Consider the following 22,408-nt stretch of genomic DNA (forward strand, 5'->3'; position numbering starts at 1 on the left):
GTATTTTTCTAAAATGAACCCCACAAAGAAGCACAATAGAACCCATGAATCTCCTGATTTCAGAGTGTAGCAGACTTACCTCTATCAGGTCGAATCTTTTCATTGCCAGTGATTCTGATGCCCATCCCATCATGCACTGAAGACAGTAAAAGACATTTAGTGAACTTTCAGAGGGACATCTAATGCTGTAAATCCTATAAATTGTACATGCAGTGTGTGATCACCTTGGGAGTGTTGCGTGGTGACAAAGGTCTTGATGAGAGCGTCGGTGCTCTGGGAGTAGAGGGAGAGGGCGTAACGCAGCGATGCCAGTTCAGGACTTTTCTCGACAAATGCCTTCTTCAGCCCGTTTCCTCCTGCATGGAAGTATTGCTGAAAGGGAAGAGAAGCAGATGAGAAAAAGTCCTCTCAGGTAGGTAGATTTTTATTAACTGAAAATCAGCTAAAACTAAAAAAAAATTGAAATAAAGAAACTGAAAATATTCTGAACATGCAGGTCTCCACCTACCTTGATTGTCTCCAGCCCTGCATCGATAATTATGCACTGCTTGGGCGTCAGGGTTTTGGCCTCACCTCCTCCCTACAGCAGAGATCACAGAGTCATATTAGAAACAAAAACCAAACAGAAGCAGGGAAAATCGTGAACCTAGTTGTTGGATAATAACTACACTGGCTCAACTTTTTAGATCAATGAGTAAACTATTGCAAAAAAGGATAAAATCCACACATCATTAGCTGCCTTTCTTTGAAAGACTGAAAAAAGAAAAATTGGGACACAACTTTCAAGAGACTTGTTCTGTTTTAGCAGCTCCAGAAAAAAACAGTTTGCGTGGTTGAGGGCTCAACAGATGCTGCTGAGAGGTGGGACCATCTTGAATTCACTTTTCCCATACAAGTTTTTTTTTTTTTACCCGACCTGTCTTGGCTTTGAACTGCCAACTTTATGCAACCTCCTGCTGCGTTAACAAGCAGCAGCCACCAATGATTGTTGAAGTTGGTTGGTACTGACATCACCGGGAAAACCACCACATTTCTTTTTTCTCTGAGAATTTATGATCTCTGTACCTAATTTTGCTTCCTCTAAGCAGCTTTGAAGGTCTTAAAGCTTCAAAAGAGACTGTTGGTTGACAGTCTGTCATCTCTGCTTTGGTTACAAGAATTGACAACGTGGTGATGAATGCTAAACTGAAATCAGGCTTTCCAGCATCCCTTTTGACAGTCTTTGTGTCTTACCTTGAGGTTTGAGAGTCCTTTAGCAGCCGTGAGGAGTTGGGCTCCCTGCAAAGATGAAGAGAAAGAGTTAAGTCAAATTTTATTGTAAATTTTTTGGAAATTCAGTTAGGAGAAGGTGGTCCTCCTATAAGGAAAACAAAATGCACTAATTCAACATGATTAGATCAGAAGAAATCAAACTGGAACAAGCCTCATGTACAGATCTTCTTAATCATTTGCAAAGAGACTCATCCACCAGTAGATGGCAGCAGAGCACTCCCTCTAGTCTTAAGCTACAAGAACATACCACCCATTCATTCCCTTCAGATATTACAGTCAGCTTGGAGAGGACGTTGTTGACATACACTCAAGACACTTTGTTTGCTGTCAGCACTTAATTTTTGTCTTTGCTGTTAGAAGACACAGTGACAACATGAAAATATGTTCATTTTATGCAAATATAAAAATATAAATGTATGTAAATTCTTTCTGTTACATCTTAAACTGCCACTGTTGGCAGACTATTTTCAGAGGCTGGAACATCCTTGAATGCCCCAACAGGAACTGAAATGTTTAGAAATAATAGTATATAGTAGTATATAGTATATAATAATAATTAAGTATAGTACATGCACAAATATTTGCTTTTAATAACTGTGTGTGTTTTCCCACCTCCTTCCCTTTCCTTTCCTCTAAATTGCTCTCATCAGTAGGTAAACACAGCTCGTCTTGTAATGACTGTAAAGATATTTGTTCAAAGATAAAGAAATAAGGAATATGGATTACTGTTCTTCTGTCTTTGTGATGACCAGTTTTAGACCTTACGATTCACATTTTGCAACAGGGGACATTTTGTCTGGTGCTCACCTCTTCAAAGAGCCGTATGAAGATAAAGAATTAAAGTTTAAAGGGGAACTCCTCTGATTTTTACACATCAAAGTCTGTTTACAGGTCCTGAGGAGTACAACTGCAGATGTGAAAAAGGTTGCATGAAGCCTTTTGTAGCTGCACGACATCTGATAAACTGCCTCAAGTGATGTGACTTGAGTCAGCGTCAGTTGGATTTGAAGAGTTTGAAAAGTATCTTCTAAATCCAGAGGTGTGGAGTCCTGTTCGTCTTGTCTGCTTGAGGCCACAGGCTAGAGTAAGGTTTAGTTTAGGGCTGGGGTGGCCAGGGCTCGGGTGGTGCTTACCAGGCTGTCGTTGCTCTGGGGCAGGACGATGGTCTTCTCCAGGCTGCTCAGGACAATCTTCCACAGATCCTTCAGGATCCTCTTTAGCACCGTCTTCTCACAGATGTCAGCAAAGATACTGAGACTGGATCACACACAAACACAACAACAACGTGAGCTGGTCCACAAGTCCTTCCTAATGTACTTAAATGAAAACCAAGTTAACTGTAGATCCTGTGGCATGATTGTACGATGTGTGTAGACTTTCACTTAATACGACACAGGCTCATAAATCCTAATAAATCTGCTTGAGGGGGAAGTGAAAGTCTGGGCCGTCCATGTGAGTCAAAAAACCTTTGAGACTAAATGTGACAAAAACTTTTAAAACTGAAAACTCTTTTGGTAAAAGCTTTATTTTACAAGTCTGTAGGAATCCTGATTAATTTCCAAGGTAAATTTCATGGGAAGAAACATGTTATTTGGTATTAAACACAGGTAAAACAGAGAGTGATCAGTCTGTTCTTTTGCTTGTTACATTGAACTACACAAAGCCAGGGTAATGATGTCCTGGTGTGTAATTTTATACAGCATGCTGGCATCACGTTGACATTGATAGCTGGTGAGCTAAACATGCAAAATGTGAACTGTGACGACAAACAAACTTCTCCAAAATTCTCCAATAATAACTGAATGATAAATAAATACTTTCCAAGCTTTAAATGGGGCAATTTCTCTAGAAATCAATAACAAACTCAACACAAGTCTCAGAATTTAGACTCTACTTTCCCTGTAATTAGCACCAAACTAACTGCTTCTCCCCAGAAAACTTTCAAGACATCATTAGGAAATAACAGACCTGTAAAATAAAGCATTACCTAAAGCCACACTTTGAAATGTTGAAAAACGCTGACTGAAAAGGCCTCTATGACTGAAGGGCTGTTAAATGTTCTGTTTGTACCGTCACTACAAGATAGATGCTTGAGGTTGTACATCATTATCATAAATCTGACGCTGACGTCCACTCCTCTTTTGTTTTTCATCCTGATTCATCCAAAGAAAGTTTAGAGTTTATCTGCAGCTACTGTAGTTCTGCCTCTGTTTTTTATGGCTCCTTCAGATGGCTTCAAGGAAGTTTTTCAAGGACTGTAAAATTACTTTTTAAGTTTCAAACCTTGTAATGATATAAATGGTGCCCACATGACAACAAATAAGATTTCAGAGTGTGTGCATCAGCAGGGTCATTGCCGACAGTTGTCAGCTTCCTGTTGTGTTATTAAATCTTCCTGTTCTTGGGACTTCATTGACAATGAAGTGTCTTCCTGTAAGTAATGCAGTACTGTATTTACACACTAAAAAGTACTGACCTGGTTTAGGTTAAAAACGCCACCTTTAACTGGTTCTAATGGTTTGTTTTGACCCAGATTTAGTGTTAAATTTTACATTAATGTTGATTTATTTCAACAAAACTAAAATATAATTAGGCTAAGCCAGTGTTAAGACAGACTGTTTGAAAATTATTGTTAGTTGTACAAAACAATTTGTATAAGACATTCAAACAGTGCGTAGGATACACAAATTATTTTAAAAATCAGTAACAAACAAGAGCTAGAGTTGAGTTTTAGTTTGAATAAATATTTTAACAGTAAAATTAAAAAATAGCACTAACACTGGATCAAACAACCACTTGTTTTGGGTGATTTTCTACACGTGTGCTGGTTAAAGTGTGAAGATAAAAAGGTGAGGAGCTGCTCCAACAACTGAGGTCAGCTGGCAAAAACAATGTGGAGTGAAACTACATGATTTAGCTCATTAATGACATTAGAGGTGTCATCTGCCGGCAGCTTACGACAGGAGCCGCCTCGACTTACTTCCCATCCAGGAACTCCATGAGGGGTCGCAGCATGTTGTCAGCATCTGCCTCTGCAGTGTTGTGGTTGGGGGGGCCTTTGATCTGGTAGAGGATCTCAGCCATCTGACGCATGCAGCCGTTGATACGAGTCTGGAAACTGGAAAGGGAGAGAGCAGGCAGAGGGAAAGTTAAGGTGAAAAAACTTCTGCATGGGTTTTGGAGGCTTGTTCCTCAGCCATCCACTGTGAGAGTGTGTGTTTGTGTGTGTGTTACCTCTTGGCGAACGTGGTGCTGAAGTTGTCCAGGACGGTGCTGAGTTTCACCTGCAGCTCATTGAGGATGTCAGCTGCCTCCATATCCAGCTACAAAACACATAAACAAAAAGGAAGAGAAATGATACAAAAGGTTATTTGAAGTCTTTACAGACAGACATACAGACACCAACATATTTCCAAAACTTTAAATATCAACTGGACTCAGTTTGGCTCTGTCACATCTCAGCTACGTTTCCAGTCTCTGGTGCATCCTGTTCTTCTGAAACCAGGTTTACTTATTTAATTTTTCCTTGTTTTTGTCGTTTATCCGTCTTTTCCCACATACTTCTATCTCAGTTTCACATTATAAACAATAATTTAACATTTAAAAAGAAGACAACTCCAGAAATAGCCAAATATAACTCAGTATTTTTTATAGTATATTAAAAAAAACAGACATAGCAAAGATTGTGCAGAAGAAGTCTGAAACCCATGGGGACTTATTATAATAACTTTCCCTCTGTGATTTACAATTTATCCAAGTACTATGAATATTTTTCTCCTTAAAATAACAATTTAGACAACCATTTCACCATGAGAATTACAGTTGTTTTAGTTAAAATAGCTGTGACACTAAAACGGTTTTTAAAAAAGTACAAAAATCTAACATTTCTGGGGCAAACGCCTAATGAAATTGTAAAATATATAACTTTTTATTTTAAATGAATCTTATCCAGTGCTACCTCGTCTTTTTTCGATTTTCCTCAGCTGCTACTCTTTCAGTCCTGTGCCTTTCATATCTAACTGTGTCCTTGTTCACACAGGTGGTGAATGTTTAATAAACAGATTTCTTGTGCGTATCATACAGACAGTTCTACACATGCTTTGATACACGAGGCCTCAGGTGTGTTGGGAGTATGTTCGGCTGACATTGACACATCGGACAGAAATGCTTCCATTCGACAGGGACATTACAGCTGGAATATAACACAGCTGCGTCCACACACATTAGGACGTCACAGTCCAGCTTCACCACTGTACTAAAAGCAATGAGCCGAGTTATGGTCGTAGGTCAGGTGATGCAATGCCGCAGCCTTTGGAGCAACTCACAGTGAGAATAAATAACCAAAACTAAAGGCAGCTGCACTTCTGTTCTCAGTCGAAAACTTTCCAACATACTCATACTTGTCTGTGCAGCAAAATAAATATGTATGAACCAGATGCTGATAAGTCAAACGTTGTACAGTGCATGTACATAAGTTCTAGTGTGGGGAAACAGCTCGAGTGTGTAGATAAGATGAGTAAGAGTGTGTAGCGCCCTGATTCATCTCAGTGTTAGCGGGTGAGACAACACAACTACAGTAAGTGTATGAGTCAGGAATACACACACACACACACAGTGACTTACAGTATTCGCTTATTTTGTGTGTGTGATGCTGCTGCTGCTGGATGATGACTGCATACAGATCAGTAAACAGGAAAGAAATGCTGACTAAAATGCGAATAGCAAAGGATTGTGACTGAACACGTCGGCTGAGAGGAGTTCGTAGATAGAACGGGAGACCTGCGACGAAGAGGAGGAGCTCATTTAGGCCTCTTCAAACCCATTCAGGGGTGACTGAAAGGAACGATTCAAGCTGTTAAAGAGCACCGGCATTTCCTGAAGCTCAAGCAGGTTTTGAAAAATACACCACAAGAGGCTGAAGTATGAAATTGAAGTCTTTTTCTTAAACACTAAGTGGAACCTAGTGCAGCAGGAGGCTGTCGCTCTTTATTCTTAACACTTCCCTCAAGTTAACTTGACTTCTTGAAAGTAGAAAGCTGAATTCAACTTCAATGACGTGTAATAAAAGTAGTGAAAAACATGGTGACGCTGATGTTCAAACTAGCAATAAAGAGGAAGCTGCTGAAGACATGATCCAAAATTAGCTATCTCTTACACTCTAAGGATGTTAAAGATTAGTTATATTTTTATGTAGACAGTTTTACAGTCTGGATTAAAGTGATATTTGCAGGATGACCACTGCTCCACCTGCTAGTGCTAGAAGAATCTGCAATGATAGAAAAAGAGCTCCACATACTTAGTGCAACCATGCAGTGTTTTCACTTTATATTGTGAGCTTTCTGTCTGTCAGACCTTCATCAGAGCATCATTGCTGAGTCATGTATGATGAAAGTCTGACAGACTCAAAGCTCACAATATAAAGTGAAAACACTGCATGGTTGCACTAAGTATTTGGAGCTCTTTTTCTATCATTGCAGATTCTTCTAGCACTAGCAGGTGGAGCAGTGGTCATCCTGCAAATATCACCTTTGTGGTGAAAATATAGCGAGCCAGTTGTGCTGCACCTTGTTACACTTAACACAGAGCAGATAAAAGTCAGTAAAGGTTACACAGATTGCTCTGAAAGGGCTTGGAGACACGTGTGATGGTTTTGATGCAGACTTTTCCTCACATTTTCAGAGATAACCAACTTCTAAATCACTGTCTTGTCTCCTTAGCTTCACTGCGCCTTTTGTAGATCTGCTCAGCAGCTGCAAACTGAATCGACCGCAAGGAGGCCCCAAGACCAAAATGCTTCTTCTTGCCTCAGGGTTTTTTAATTTTAACAGCTCAAGTGTGTTGCGTGAGCTGTGTGTGTTTCTGGCTGTGTTTGTTTCCAGGCCTGCCTGCGGTCTGCCCAGCATGAGACATGGGTAAAGCAGGCATGACCCAGCTTAAAAAATAATAACCTTTACCTGTCGAAGGGCCTTTTCACAATGAGGGTATTTATTTTTTTCACTCTTGTTTTTCTTACTACGCAATGAAAAAGCGATGGAACTTTTCTTTTGAAAGGAGGTTGATGTTTCTGAGCTTTTGCACTGCACAATCACAGCCTGTCAGACGCTGCTCTGGGTCAAAGGATTTCGGCAGTTGGTCCTCTGTCCCCCCAGCAGGACCTCAAACTGTCCCACAAACATCCTAAAAAATATGTCCAGAACTGGCCACGGTGGAGCTTCAGATTCGGTTCTGTGTTTTGTGTTTGTGATACATCTGAAGTGGTTTTAGAGGATACAAATGTCAAACATTTGTCAATTTCCTCTATGTCTTGTGACATTTTCTCATCCACTTTTTGTCATAGTTTTGAATAACTTTCATTTATGCTCAACTAAATGCAGTTACAGAGAACAAAAACAGCAACAATTTGAGGCCGATCAAGCAAAAATGAAGCTAAAATTTGCTTTCTTCTTAAAAAGTCTGACAGATAAACACAGATTAAGCTTTGATTTTAAAGGCCCTACCGCTCCTTCCCTGATTAGACCTCTCTGCTGGACTCTGTGTGGGTATGCAGACCAGGTTTCAACTGACACATCTCTCTTCTGTTGGGACTTCTACAACTTAAACATTCATCCTTCTTGTGGGAGTTTAGGGATCTTAAGTTATTGCCAACAAACAGTAGCTCTGCCAACTGCAACCTAAACAAATGTCTAATCAGTCAGAATAACTGAGTAACTCCTTCTCTACCATCTACTTTTTCATTTACTACAAAATTAGCAATTAGCTAAAGCTACAGAGAGCAGCCTGCAGGATGAACTGGCATTGAGCAGCCTGGTAACAGACCTTGAGTAAACCTGTAAAATACTACCTGACGGCTGAATCTCATTGGTATGCTGGACCTCAAGTGTGTACCACATGTTACACCAGCCAAGTGGCGAGACAACTGCATGATAAGAAATCCCACAGAGTCTTTGTAGAAAGTGTGCCGTCGATAACTGTGGAACTGTGTTATTAGATAGAGGACTGTGGGCAAACTGCCATAACATATAATTGGACTAAAAGAGGGCTGTGACTTTCAAGTGACAGTGTTTTAGTAGCTTGCATTTTAATTGAGGAATGTTGCAATGAGTGTGAAGTGAAAGGTTGGACTGTCCACTCCGCCCCTTCGGAAGAAGGAGTGTGTTCTTGGTCTGAATCCAAAAATGAAATGCACAGCTGTGTTTATGTGAGCTGCAAGTGTCAAGCATGGTCAAGCATCTTTATGGGAGTTTGAAGGTGATCGTGCACACAAGCGTGACGTGTCCTTGGAAGATGAATTAAAGTACAGACCAACTATCTTTTCCAATGTTAGACAGAAGGATGAACAATCTGCATTTATAATACATAAATAAATTCAGTGCTTATAATTTAGTATTTTGGATTTGAACTAGATACAGAATAAGCTTACAATGTTTTGGGGATATTTCAGTGGATAGATAAGAAGACCAATATCAGTTTCTTTTCTCAGAATTTACTGCACAGAACAGTCCAAGATGTGTTCAGCCTAGATTGGCATAAAGATGATAACAAATAGTTGTTATCATAAGGGAAAAAATAAGCTAATATTCTGCTTGCTGCTCAGTGTAAGGAAGTGTGCAAATAACTGGCAACTACATGATGAGAATAAGACTTCTTCTATATTTTATGCCCACAAGTGGTCATTGTTATTGTTGTAACTGGTTGTAAAATCACTGTTTCCATTTCTATCTGTACTGTACTAAGGTGTACTTTTGCTAGATCTCAAGAAACCTTTAAGAGATCTCCAGAAACCTCATAGAACTTTAGATTTTTCTGGCCATTTGGCCATTTGGGAATTGGCTAAAAAAGAAGAATAATGGAGAAGGATTTGCAACATTTCCTGTGGCCAAGAGAAGTTCCAGATCAGGATATCATGCAAATGCAAAGAGACAAGGTGGGCAGAAAATTATGGAGCCCAGCAGGGGACATGGAGTGATGAACCGAACCGAACCGAACCGAACCGAACTGAAACGAAACGAAACGAAACGAAACGAAACGAAACGAAACCCCTTTACTTTTGCAAGATCTTGAGAAAATTTCATAAGATCTTGCAAAAGTTTCAAAGCTTTAGAAAGTTTTGGGCAATTGTGCGACCTTTTCTCGAGATCGCAAGAAAGTTTTCATAAAAGTAATTTTTTTTTCTAACCGTCAGATTTTTACTGCATGACTTATCCAGGGTTCCACAATCAAGTTTAAATATATTACACGCTCTTAAAAGACGCAACTGAACTTGCAAAAGAATACTTAATTTCTGAATTGTTGTATTTCTGCATACTTGATCATCATACGTGTTAAAGAAGGAGAAAAAACCCAACAAAATCTCTAAAATACATTCTGCTGAGTGATTAACTTGTTTCCCTTAGATAAAAAAATAATTTGGGTTCAGTTCAGTTGCCCAGAACCTTTACTTCCAATGGAAACACAACAGTGTCTTTTAACAGTTCATTATATGTTCAGATGTAAAAATATGCAATTTAAAATTCACACTTCAGAGGTGTTACAAATTCTCCATTCATTTTGGTGTAATTCTTTGAGGAGAAAGAAAGTGAAAGACTAAGAAAAACTGCTTTTAAGAAGAAAAGGACACACACAAGCTCTCACCACACACACACAAACACACACACACACACACATTCACTTCACTAGAATCACAACCTGAAATTAGAAGTGTCCTTTACAGTTAATAAGTGTTTGTCTGACTTTCTTATCTCTCTCTACCACCCAACTGTACCTTCTTTGTGGCAGCTGTGGCTTCAGTCTTCCCGGAGAGACAGAAAGGAAAAAAAGAAACAAGAAAAACACACAAAAGTAAAAAAGAAAAAGTCACACAAATACTGTGCAGGATATTTGATTAAAACAAACAAAAACTACAACTACACAGACACAGAGTTGTACATTATGGTATACAGCAGGTAAAAATAGCATTTTTTTTGGGTGAGTTTTTGTGATATTGTCTGGTGGACTGGGTAATGGTGAGTGGGTGATTTTAATAAAAGATTTTTGTTTATTGCCTCTTGTTTATTGGGATGTTCCAAGACAAAAGGAAATAATGACATCACCTGTAGAAGTCGTACGTTACTGCTGCACACTGACTTCATCCCCAGTGGGAATTATTTGGAGGAAATTCCCATTTTTTTGATGAGTCATACAATGAATGATCAGATACTTAGCTCACTGAGATAGATGTCCTCTGTTAGATTTAATACATAGCTGACCAAAATTTATTTATGACTATATAAGGCTTATAATATGACAGATGACAACAGATTCATCCATTGCCAACTTTGCATACACACAGCGGCAACACCAGTGCACTTGCAAATGCGTAGTTGAAAGCAAATACATCAGCTATAGTTTATGAAAATTAACTGTACTTAAAATAAAATGTGATAAAGCTTAACACCAGAAATAGTGTCTTGCCAGGAGTGGGTGGTGGTTATCACCTCAGCCACTGCTGCATTTACAAGAGGTTGAAGAACACCATCTGAGCAGCGCTACTCCTTCGGGGCAAGCTGAATGCTACAGAGAGTTGCTATCAGAAAGTAATGAGACAGGCTAGCTGGTTAGCATGCTAACTTAAATAGAAGAAAAGAAATGACAGAACTAGAAACAAAACATTGCCGTTGCTTTTGCTCTTGGACAGCTCTTGGCAAGTAAAGGAGTTAAGTTTGATACTGAACTTGCAACATTTCTTCTAGACTGGTAAATAGACAGCTGCTAATGCTAACGTTAGCTATGTAGCGGTAGCAAAATGTACAGATAGTGCCTTTAAACAATACCTTTTTGGTACAATGTCAAAGTATAAATATAAAAAACACCTAAAAATGCATAAGTTATTGGAAGCATAAAAAATACACTTGCTGGCTAATAGGCTAATAGGCTGGGAGGGAAAAGCTCTACTGAGGAAAAAGGGGCTCAAACAAACCTTGTTGACCTCCTCTTTTGTCTGGTGAGACAAAAAAACAAAAAACCCATTAGACAACTGTCCTCTACTATCACAGTAAAAACCTGTTTTCAATATTTTAAGCAAACGGTTTTAACATGTAAGAGTTTAAATCAAACGGAACAAACAAACAAAGAAATCAAATGAAACGACTAAGCTCAAATAAAAAAAGGTTCATCTTGGGGGGCTTAAATTGAATCAAGCCCTGCTGCCTCTGCCAGTGCCTGAGTGTTTTTGGCAAATGGGAACAGTTCTTTGAATTGGATTCGGGGAAAAGTCTGAGTCATCAACAAATCTAACGAAGGCAGCAGACGAGAATGTGGAACAAACAGCAGGGTCAGATCGTTCGATTCGCTGGATCATCTGAAGACCAACATGCACACTCCTAAATAAATACAAAAATGGTCAAACTTGGAACTGAAATTTGCACTTAATATGCTGAAGTGTAGTTATAGTTTTAAACTTGATATATATAAACAGCTCATAAATTTGTTAAAACACACATTACATGGTTTACAGCTACGCTTTTTGAGTTTTATAGGGTGTTATAAACCATGTAATGACAGTTAACCTACAGCTTATTAAGGGGGGGTTACCGGTTACAGTGAATTATGTATCATTGAGTTATCTGCATAAATTTAATTTGGCCCAAATGATCAAATTTAAGATGAAAGCTCCTGGAGGAACCTTTTTAGACATTTCGCTATAATTTTGTGGTTGTGTAAAGTCACATTTTACACATTTTGCACCAAAATACATATTTTCATACTGCCTCTAGCTTCTGTTACCGGCTGATGTCAAGTTTCCTTTTTCTACAATAAAGTGGGTAGGACATGAAACATTAACAAAAATTATGACTACAGGATAATCTTTCAGAAAAGATAAAATGCTTGTTGAAGGACCTTTTACTGGAGCTGCCACTGAAGCTAATGCTCTTTGCTATGTTTCAACCACTCACCTCTTTGCTCTTAGCGTCCTCCTTGGGGCAAAGACAAGAAAGAGAATGGTTGAAAAGAAAGCCAACACCATTAATTTCTCTTTTTCCTCCAACACAAGGAGGAGCAAGTTTTTTTTTTAAAGAACTAAACTGAATTGTAACAATGGTGTGTACGGTGAAAAAAATAAATGAGTAAATAATTGAGTGCATTTGTATACCACTACAAAGATCAGAGGTTCAGTGAGTGTTACAGAGGAATGTGAGGAAATCTGAACAGATTCAGAGAAAGAAAAGCTGAGGCTTCTGAGCAGAAAGAGGAGGTGAAGGGGAGGGTGACTATCAACAAACCAACCTGCTTCTCTTTGTCTTTCTTTTCAGCCTGCAAGGACACACACATTTGTGAGTGAGCTGCACTGAGATGCCAAACGGATTGGTGTATATGCATACACACACACGTGTTCACACACATTCACACACTCTTTTTAGCACTTTGATTAGATTCACCTTCCACTCTAGCCTCTCGCATCTCCAGGAAGTGACTCACATATTAATAAAGCTTATTGTTGCTTTCAGTTGAAACCCTCAAAGGTGTAGTTTTGCTGATTCTCAGGTTTTTATACCCAGCTTCGAGGTTGACATTTGTAGCTAAAAATGAGCCCTGACATCTTAAGGGTACGAGGTGTTTATCCAACAGCATTATGCAGGATTCGGGTGATCACACAGAGTCTGGATAAACATCATCAGACAAGATTTCAACCACCTGGATTAGGATCATTACTTAGATGTCAAGAGCTCTGGAGAGTCTGTAGCCTCTAAATCTCTAAACTCACCAAATAATTTCACTAATGACTTGTTTTACTCCCTCTGTGCTTGAAGGTGTGGTAACATAAGAATAGTTGAAAGGAAAACCCAGCAAACTATTGATCCTTCATGGCACATAATTAGACCTAACTTGTGTGAACTAAGCAGTAAAAAAACTTGCTTCATGTTGAGATGAAGGAAAATTTACCTGTCCATCCCTTAACATTTCTCTGTCAGACTTGTGGGCATTTCACTTTTTAACTTTGTTGTTTTTTCTTTTGTTTGCTACAGCACACAAGCTTCTGCCTCCTCCAATTCACTTTAATTAACTGTCAGAATATTCTCCATAACTCTCCAGCAGTTACAGAGCAACATTATCATGAATTGTGTCTCTGGCAACCTGATGAAGATAAATCCAATATTCTCTCTGTTTTTGGTCTCCACCACCAATACTCTGTGTCTGTCTCAGTTTTTAGAGCTTTTTCATTGTAAACAGCTGCTAAAAAATGAGCTTGCAAAACTTGTTATAAAGTTTCATAAAGCTGCAGATTCAGGTGACAGTGGAGTGGTGCAGGAATGGATCAAAAACTTTAGTTGATCACAGAGCTCATTTTCTGCAATAACCAAAAACCCAATGAAAAAATCCCATTGGCTTTTAATCAAGGGAACCAAGCTGATTTTGTCATATGATACGCTGTTGTCAATATTGACTTTAGCTGCTTTAAAGTTAAGTTTAGCTTTTAGCTAATTTCTTGCGAGACGTATGCACATGGGATGTAATTTTTTTTTTGCTTTACGCGGCATTAAAATAGTTGTTGTTACTTAACTATATATATAAAAGAAATAACAACTTTTCCTTTAAGATAAGGCTTCACAGCCACACATAAGCACACAGACAGAGTTGCAAACACACCTTTTCCTTCTTGGATTCAGACTAGGAAGGTGTGAAAACAGGAAAGAAAAAGACAAATGACATAGATGTTAAGAAAATAAAACAGAAACATTAAGTATTAAAAGGTATGTGAGGGCTCTTTTGATGGCTCACCTTTTCCTTATCAAGCTTTTAAAGAAAGAAAGGAATCAAACAAAGACACATTAAAAAAGAACAAGACAGAGGACAACAAATAGAAAGCATGGTTAAGTGAATGGTGCTACATGACGATGGAGAAAAAATGGTGGAAACATGAACGTGACATTTGAGAACAGCAAAATGAATGGAGGACTTATTCTATTTCAGTCAGCTCTGAGATGTCAGCCAGCAGGAGAGGATAGGTCAGTTATGGAAATGTTGGAGGGACCAACGTATTGCAAAGAAACCAAACCTTCTCCTGCTCCTCCTCGCTGTCATCATATGCCGAGGACTCGTCCTACAGGAGGACAGATGGTACAGCGATGGCACAACTGCTTTCATCATGACACAAACACAAACTAAAAACATCTGCCACCACTAAAATCCACCAAAGTACCTGTTATATGGGCCCAAACACAATAAAACAAAGCTCTAATCTATGGCACACATCTTAGGTTTTAGGAGAAAACAGCCTCTCAGTGATGAGAGTGAGAAAAGGGAGGATTATATCTTAATTGCATATCATTACTTCACTACATTTTTTCCAGTGTTTCTACCAGGCACCTCCCTGAACAGAAGACATGCTGTCGCGTGTTCTCAACAGCTGCGAGAGCTTGGCATTTTCTTTTTAGTACTGAAAGTTAAATATATCTGAAGGTTTTTGTTCCCCCACTTCAACCACGTTTTCAATCGTCTCAGAGTAATGGCAGGAGCCGTGTAGCACCCAGCACTTTCCCTGAAGCACCTTCTTAGTACTGCTAGCTGAAAATTAGATTTCTGGAAGACAGGGAGTTTAATGTTACAGAAAGATGCTAAACTGGTGACAAATCCTGAACTAAAAGACTATTAATCTTCAGACTGCAAAACAGCTCTGACCTGACGGAGCATGGACTCAGGACCTCTGAAGGTGTCCTGTGGTGTCAGGCACCGGGACATTGGCAGTGGATCATTTGGACTGGGATCAGATTGGGATTTGGGGAGTTTGGAGGCCAGGTCAACACCTTAGTCTCTTTGTCGTTTTCCTCAAGATATTTCTGACAAGTTTTGTGGTGTGGTAGGAGCATCGTCCTGCTGGGGGAGGCCCCTGCCATTGGGGAGTGTAAGTTTCTTGGTCTACAACAATGTTTAGGTGGGTGGTATGTGTGGTAAGATCAATGCCAGGACCCAAGGTTTCCCAGCAGAACATTGTCTTCAAGAAAAACTTGACCAAGATCTTTTTCTTCCCTGGCCTCATTTTGGTGTCCTTTGGTATTACTGATTGGCTCAGTTGATAAAATTGTGCATGCATTAGCATTTTGTAGTGTAATTAAGCTCACAAAATACAAAATTTACTAACTAACTAAATTTAGCATGAGGTTTACTATTCTACCCGCATTCTGCTGCACTTCATGATGGTACAAAATACACAGACTAAGTCACGAAAAACACCACAAGACAGAAAACACAAGGTCCTGGTTGAATAAAGGCCAACCTTTTTCTCCTTCTCCTTGTTGTCAATCTGAGGACGAACAGGACAAGACAACAGTCCACGTTTTATTTATCAAGTTCTTTCTTAAGAGATCCTGAAATCTCATTTACATCCATATTATTTCAACTGACTGTGTGATTTAACGCAAAATAGAAAGAAAGAACGACAATGTGACACCTGTGACTCTAATATTACTCCCTGTTTGTTCAGAACATAAGTAATTACTAAATTATTTCCACCCCAGCTGGGCTGAAAACCACAACAAGAATTTCCAAATATAAGAGAGCTCAAAGACACTGAACCTCTACAATACTTTATACAACACACTGCTTTGAATTAGAGGCTGTAGAAAGTGTAAAAGAGACAAAGACACTCTGGAGGCAATTTATTTTTAGAACAGACTTATTGAGTGGAGCTGTGCTGCTGAACAGTCTACACACATACATTGTCTTTTATAACTTGTGAGGATGCTGTCTTGACTTATATTTACACCCAGGAGGTGGAAACTTTAACCACAGCAATCAAGTCTTAATCCGAAAATAAATGGTTTACTTCACGGGCTGGTTTTTGGTCACGCAGTGTGATAAATACATAACAGCCCTGATCCTGACCCATATGTTGTACTTCTAATGACCTTCATTGACATATAATACAATATACTCTCACCCCTACCCAGAATTATCCGCATTACAGGCCTTTACCTCAGTCCCACATCCAGCCTCAGCCTCAAGGTCTAAAAGTCCTCACTGTGTAAAACTATGAGAGCACACACACAGTAATAACACCTCTTCTCACAGGCACAGACAGGCTGCTAATACGACCTGACCACCTGTCGTTAATTATCAAATCACAAATAAAATACAACTGTAAAGCAGAGTGAATGCGGATAAATGCGACGTCAAAGCCGAGTTTTAAAAGCATATTCAGCGTGGTTCTTCTACATAAATAAAACCTCTGAATAATTCTCCCCTTTTCATTTCAACCAGAACAATATCTGATTTTAATTTTAATTTTAAGCTGCTACAAAAGGACAGCATCAATTAATGACCACGGTAAATGCAAACAGATTGATTGTGTGGTCAGATTAAACTGCCCTGGGCACGTTATTCAAACTGGAGATAATTTCATATAAAATGTCAGGGCAGAGAGGGCTACAAAAAGCTATAACAAAGGAACAGTATGTGTTTAGCATCTGTTAGGATTGCAGTAACTTTCGCCATTAACCAGCACAGCTGAGGCTTCACACACTTTCTTCACCCTCTGCTCAAAAATCTGACTTTCCGCCCGTTCTCTCTGACGTGCCACCGACCCCCCACAGTCAGCTGACAAAGTCATTTTGAGATGCCATTTACATTTTTATACACTATCAAATTCAATTATCTGGCAGCCCACTGTCTAGTCTATTAAGCACTCACTAGAGGAGAGAGGACTGTATCAGCGCTCTGGCTGTAAATGTGTTTGTTAGCATGTGGTACCAGAGGCTTTATGGACGTTTTGGCATCAGGTCTATGGAGGGATTTATCAACTGTGCTTCGAGGAGAAGCAGATGTGGTGTTCAACGGGGTGACCTGATAAGAGGCGAAAATCACTTTGTAATAAATATTAAGTTATGATCAGATGTTTCTCCTAAAGAAGAAAATACAAGATGGAGGGTCTGAGCTCAGTGATTAAAAAAAGTAGAATAATTCAGACTTAAATGAGATGATCTCACGCTAAAAGGTTTCTAGTCTCCTTACAAATACTCAGATTAAAAGTACCAAGGTCTCCAGAAAATTAAATGTGAACTCCTTTTAAAGAGGATTTTTGCTTTGTTAGTTTCCACGTCTTTAATTGTCTCTTACCTCGGATCCCTCTGAGTCTGAGCAGCCAGACTGGGATAAAAAAAATGGACAAAACAATGAGAAGAGAAGGTGAAATGAGACAAAAAAGAATAAAGGACATTTAAAGGAAGTAATAAAGGATGAAAACTAGGCTAGAAACCCTCTCTCACCTTGGATTCCTCTGACTGGTGGCCATAAAGATCGCCCCAAACAAAAGACAGTTATTTTAAAATATAAAGACAACGTGAACTAGGAAAAAAATAAAGTGATTTTTGTGGATGCAGCCTACCCACCATGTCATCCGCCCCTTCATTATCAGAGACAGGCTGGTGGAGATAAAAGATGGAGGTAAAGAAAATAAAAACACAAAAAACAAATACATAAGAGACAGAACTTGTTGCTCTGCTGAGGTTTTGTGGAGATGCTGTGGGTGTGCTGTAGATTTCAGAGTCATTCTCAGATTATGCTGGTGTCCAATAAAATAATTAACCACATGAGACACTAATTTATGATAACACTGCCTGTAAATTTCTCTTAGACACAAACTAAAACCAAATATTTCTAATGATGGTTTTGTAGATGAATTCAGTTAGAAACGCAGCCTTAAAATTAAACAGTGTGATGCACCATCACATCACATCATACACACTCAGCCAGGGAATTATTTAACAATCTAATCTGAGAGATTTTATTTTGAAAGTAAGTAGAAGATACAAATAGTCAAAAATATGTGGACACTCCAGTCCATGTACTTTTGTTTTGGGTTATTTTTATGGTCTGGGCTCGGCCTCAAACGTTGTGGCAGCAGTGTTAATTGTGAACATTTCTTGTTGGAAAGTCAATCAAATGACCACAGAGAGACTCAAAACCTCCACAGAAAGGTGCAAGACAGTCACAGAAAGTAGTAATATGTGTTATTTATCATTGCTCTGTGCCTCTTCCAATTGTTGGATCTTGCTCTCATGTAGGAGGGATGAGGCGCCACTGTCTTATAACAATTTCATTTTCTATTTTATTGCCCAAATCCCACTGGCTTTTTGTCGAGGGAACCAGGGTGATTCTGACTTCCTGGTTGGTTCCTGGACTACAAAAATACGTCATCCTTGCACCATTTTATTGTTATGGCCTAGGCACCAGAGAGGTGCAGGACACACAATCAATTCAGTTCAAAAATCTAATATAGGCGTAACATTTGCACATACTTCTGGCCATGTTGTGTATTTGCTTTTTAAACAGGAAAATAATTGATCACAAAGACAAAAACAAAAACAAATTAGTCTTTAGTTCAGAAATGCTAACCTCAGCCTTACAAGCCTTTTCTCACAGCAAATATTTGGACTTGTCGCGGCAGGAAAAGCACAGGTGAACCCAATAACATTAACGATGGCAGTCAGCCAGCATGAACAACAGAGCCTGAATGGAGAGCAGCCATGATTCAAGTTGTTAGCTACACCTGTGTGTGACAAGTCAAAAGCTCTTTTCTCTACAGGGAATCTGAAAACGGCAAAGTGCCAAGTCACAACTATGAAAACCAGCTGAAATTAAAGTTGTATTACTGTGTGGATTTCAGTTGAATGTGTCAGTGTTTGGTAAAGGTAAAGACTCAGTAACTGTCTGCAAGTTAAAATCCACTCTAAAGTCACTTTATTGAACCTTAACGCTGATGTTTGAGGCTGTGACAGACAGGCAAGTTGACCCACCTCCTCATCACCCTCCTCAGGTTCCTCCTCATTCTCAAGCTTTTTGGAGAGAAGCAGCACCATGAAAAGCAAAGTATTTTTTAACATAAATTACATCAGGTACAGAGGATTTCTGGGAGTGAAAACTGGGATTCTAGGAAGGAGAAAGAGAAGGAGGAGGAGGAGGAGGAGGAGGAGGAGGAAGGGCTCTATTTGATCTTTTGCTTATGAGCAAATTGGGATCAATCTAAAAATAAACACACAAACTACTGGGTAAAAAGAGGGTTGACAGTTGGCAAGAGGTTGAGGACGTGTTTTCACTTTAATGAAGAGGTTGTTTATTTTGAATGTTTGTGTTCGAGGAGCGAAAAGGGAAAAGGAGCGAGGGTGAAAAAGAAACCTCAACGTACCCTCTCCTCCTCGGCAGTTAACTGTAGAGAAACACACAGACACACACACACATGCACACACACGCTGAATCTCAAATCTTACTTAAAATAATTCAGGACCTATGAATACAAACACACTGCAGAAGTTTCACCTTTTTTCTGAACACCCGCTGCACCTTTTGCACCTTCATCCTCAAACAAGATGATCTATTTTTACATTAATAAAGTCAAAGACTCCAGAGAAATACAAAAGGGGAACTTCTCTTAAAAGGATAACTCAGGTATTTTTGAACCTGGGCTTCATTTTCCTGTTTTTTAAATGTTGGATGATTGTCTTTGCCACTGACACGATTATGTATAGCTGTAAATGAAGAGTAAGATCCTTTTTGTTTAACCAGAAACATTGCTCTACATCACCACCACACTCCATTGACAAAAACAGGAATTTTACAGGAGCTGCTGGAAAACCACTACCTCGACTGGTTAGTTTGTTTGTGTAATTGTGTGACTACCAGTGGTGGAAGAAGCATTCAGATCCTTTACATAAGTAAAAATACTACACAATAATACAAAGAAACTAACTGCAGTATTCCAGCAACTCCAATGTTCTGCAAGGTAAAATCCTTCTTTTTGTCAATGGAGTCTGGTAGTGATATGTAGCAATGTTTGTCTATCCTGGCTAGATATCACTACCAGACTCCACTGACAAAAAGAAGGATTTTACTGAGCATAACACAGGAGTTGCTGAAATACCACTGCCTCATATGGTTATCTTTACTTATGAAAAGGATCTGAATACTTCCACCACTGAAAGTCACAAGAACAAGTGCTATTTATAGAGCTCTATCCCTACACTTCTCTCCAATTATTAAACTAAGAGTCTACATTCATGTTACCTTACACCTTTCCTGACTAAATTATAAGTTTGGCACAGACACAGAACATAAGACTCCTGCAGGCACATAAAATAAACTCTACTGCTTCTCCTGGTAGCAGCTGATGAACCCAAATACATATAAAATCGTTCCAGTTGCGGTAATTAGGTCACACCTGGAGGACAGTGAGGTGACCCAGATAGGTACACCTATGTAGTGGGACCTACCATTGATCCCTGTAGGTGGTTTACTAAATACTAAAACTACCCACCTCTGGAAAAAGGCACTTCTCACCACCATTATTTCTCAGTAGCAGATTAACATCCACTTTTGCTAACATTTGTTTGTGTTTATCTGTTTTCCTCACCTGTTTCGCTCCCATCGACTCGAACATCTTCTCCAAAAGGACCCTCATCTGCTGGATGTTGTTCATCAGCACACACGGCTGGAGGAGGACAGACGAGGGAGAAAGTGGGCAAGAGGGGGAAAAAGAAATGAGGGAGACAGGAAGTCAAGTCAAGAAAATAAAAGAAAGCAAGAACCAGGGCAAAACAAAAGGAAATAGAAGGAGATGACAGGATGATGAAAGAACCAAAACAAAGAGAAAACAATGGAGACAGAAGTTTAACCGTTACAGAAGTGGGCAGCAGCAACTGAAATATTAATCCACTCCACAGAGAGTGGTACTAGCTTTCAAAGTGTTTGGTCCCTCTCCAAAACCAGAGACAGAGTGAGGCTGTTTGGAAGCTGAGTACTCACTATCTTCTCCTTCTCACAGTAGGAGGGAAAGCTCTTGGCCAGCAGGGCACAGTACTGCAGCAGCACTTTGGTGATCGTCTGTGGAAACAAGATAACAAACACTTGGGACATGTTTGCAGTGAGAACCTCTGGAGTGATGAGAGTGAGCACTCTCTTTGTTGGAAGTGAAGAATATCCCAGTGTTGAGTAGTTATCTCATCTTTTATATGAGGATAAACATGAATGACACCAGTGTGGGCGTTGTTAACTAACATTTTTAGACCTTCATGTCAAATCAGATGGTGTGGTTACCTCAAAAGCTGATCATATTCATCAAATGAAAGAGATGGGAATTACAGACGAGCAACAAATTAAAGGAAAAACCGACATACACACATTAAAACCACTGACAGGGGAAGTGAATAACATTGATCATCTCCTTACAATACAGTTTTCTGCTGGGAAACCAAACACACTCGCCCATAGTAACAACACTCCCCAATGGTAGGGGCCTCCTCCAGCAGGACAAACCTACTAAGCAATCCCAATCTGATCCAGCATCTGTGAGACGCAGGAACAATCCAGATCCATGGAGGAGGACCCAAAGGATTCACTGCCAATGACCTGGTGCCAGACACCACAGGACACCCCCATAGGTCCTGTGTCCATGCTCTGATGGGTCAGAGTTGTTTTGGCGGCACAACGGGGACCTACACAATATTAGGCAGGTCCCATAGATACTGGAACAAATTGGGATCTGGGGAGTTTGGAGGCCAGGTCAACACCTTTGGCTCTTTGTTGTGTTCCTGAGTGGTCTTCGTGGCATAGTGGGTTTGTCCTGCTGGAGGAGGCCCCTGCCATTAGGGAGTGTAGTTCCATGAGGGGTGATCTTGGTCACATCAGCTTCAGTGCTCTCTGGAGTCCAAAATCTCCCATAGCTGTTAAAAATGTTTATACTCATCAAACCAGTCAGTGGCCCTTTGTGCCCTACAGGTGGAGGGGGGACACTCAATTTCCAGGATTTTGCTTCAATTGGTCACCCGTCTGTATATGATGTCCCTTCAGTTTTATGCAACTCAGCATATCTATAGCTGGCTGCAGTAATGTGCTGTAAAAGGCAGCGCTGCTCCCATAAAACAGCGAGTGCGAACAACACAGGTCTCAAAACATTCCAGGAAAAACTATTTGCAAATGTTTAATGAGGTAGAAAACTCAGCTGGCATGTTTATTAAGCCTGAAGGATACACACAGTGCCTTTTTAGTGAGGAACGACGAATGTCATGCTTGTTTACAATAAAAACTCCACAGGGCACTTTTAAATAAATCAGCGAGTTAATTTATCGGTTGTGACGGTAACTCGAGGACAGGAAATGAACAAAAAAAAGTG

The 22,408-nt window shown here is 39.6% G+C and overlaps 1 protein-coding gene across 1 annotated transcript in view; it reads right to left on the reverse strand.

Moving 5' to 3' along the window:
• Positions 1-22,408, reverse strand: part of LOC108887158 (protein unc-13 homolog B) — a 162,812-nt gene that overhangs the window by 3,672 nt on the left and 136,732 nt on the right. The window contains exons 29-37 of the mRNA XM_051075077.1: positions 21,043-21,120; positions 20,651-20,728; positions 4,507-4,595; positions 4,253-4,390; positions 2,406-2,529; positions 1,234-1,278; positions 509-580; positions 225-372; positions 80-136 (exon numbers count right to left, since the gene is read on the reverse strand). Coding sequence (XP_050931034.1) covers positions 80-136; positions 225-372; positions 509-580; positions 1,234-1,278; positions 2,406-2,529; positions 4,253-4,390; positions 4,507-4,595; positions 20,651-20,728; positions 21,043-21,120 — 829 coding nt within the window. The remainder of the gene's footprint in view (positions 1-79; positions 137-224; positions 373-508; positions 581-1,233; positions 1,279-2,405; positions 2,530-4,252; positions 4,391-4,506; positions 4,596-20,650; positions 20,729-21,042; positions 21,121-22,408) is intronic.

The sequence above is a fragment of the Lates calcarifer genome, linkage group LG13 (genome assembly GCF_001640805.2).
Source record: "Lates calcarifer isolate ASB-BC8 linkage group LG13, TLL_Latcal_v3, whole genome shotgun sequence".
NCBI classification, from domain to species: Eukaryota; Metazoa; Chordata; class Actinopteri; family Centropomidae; genus Lates; species Lates calcarifer.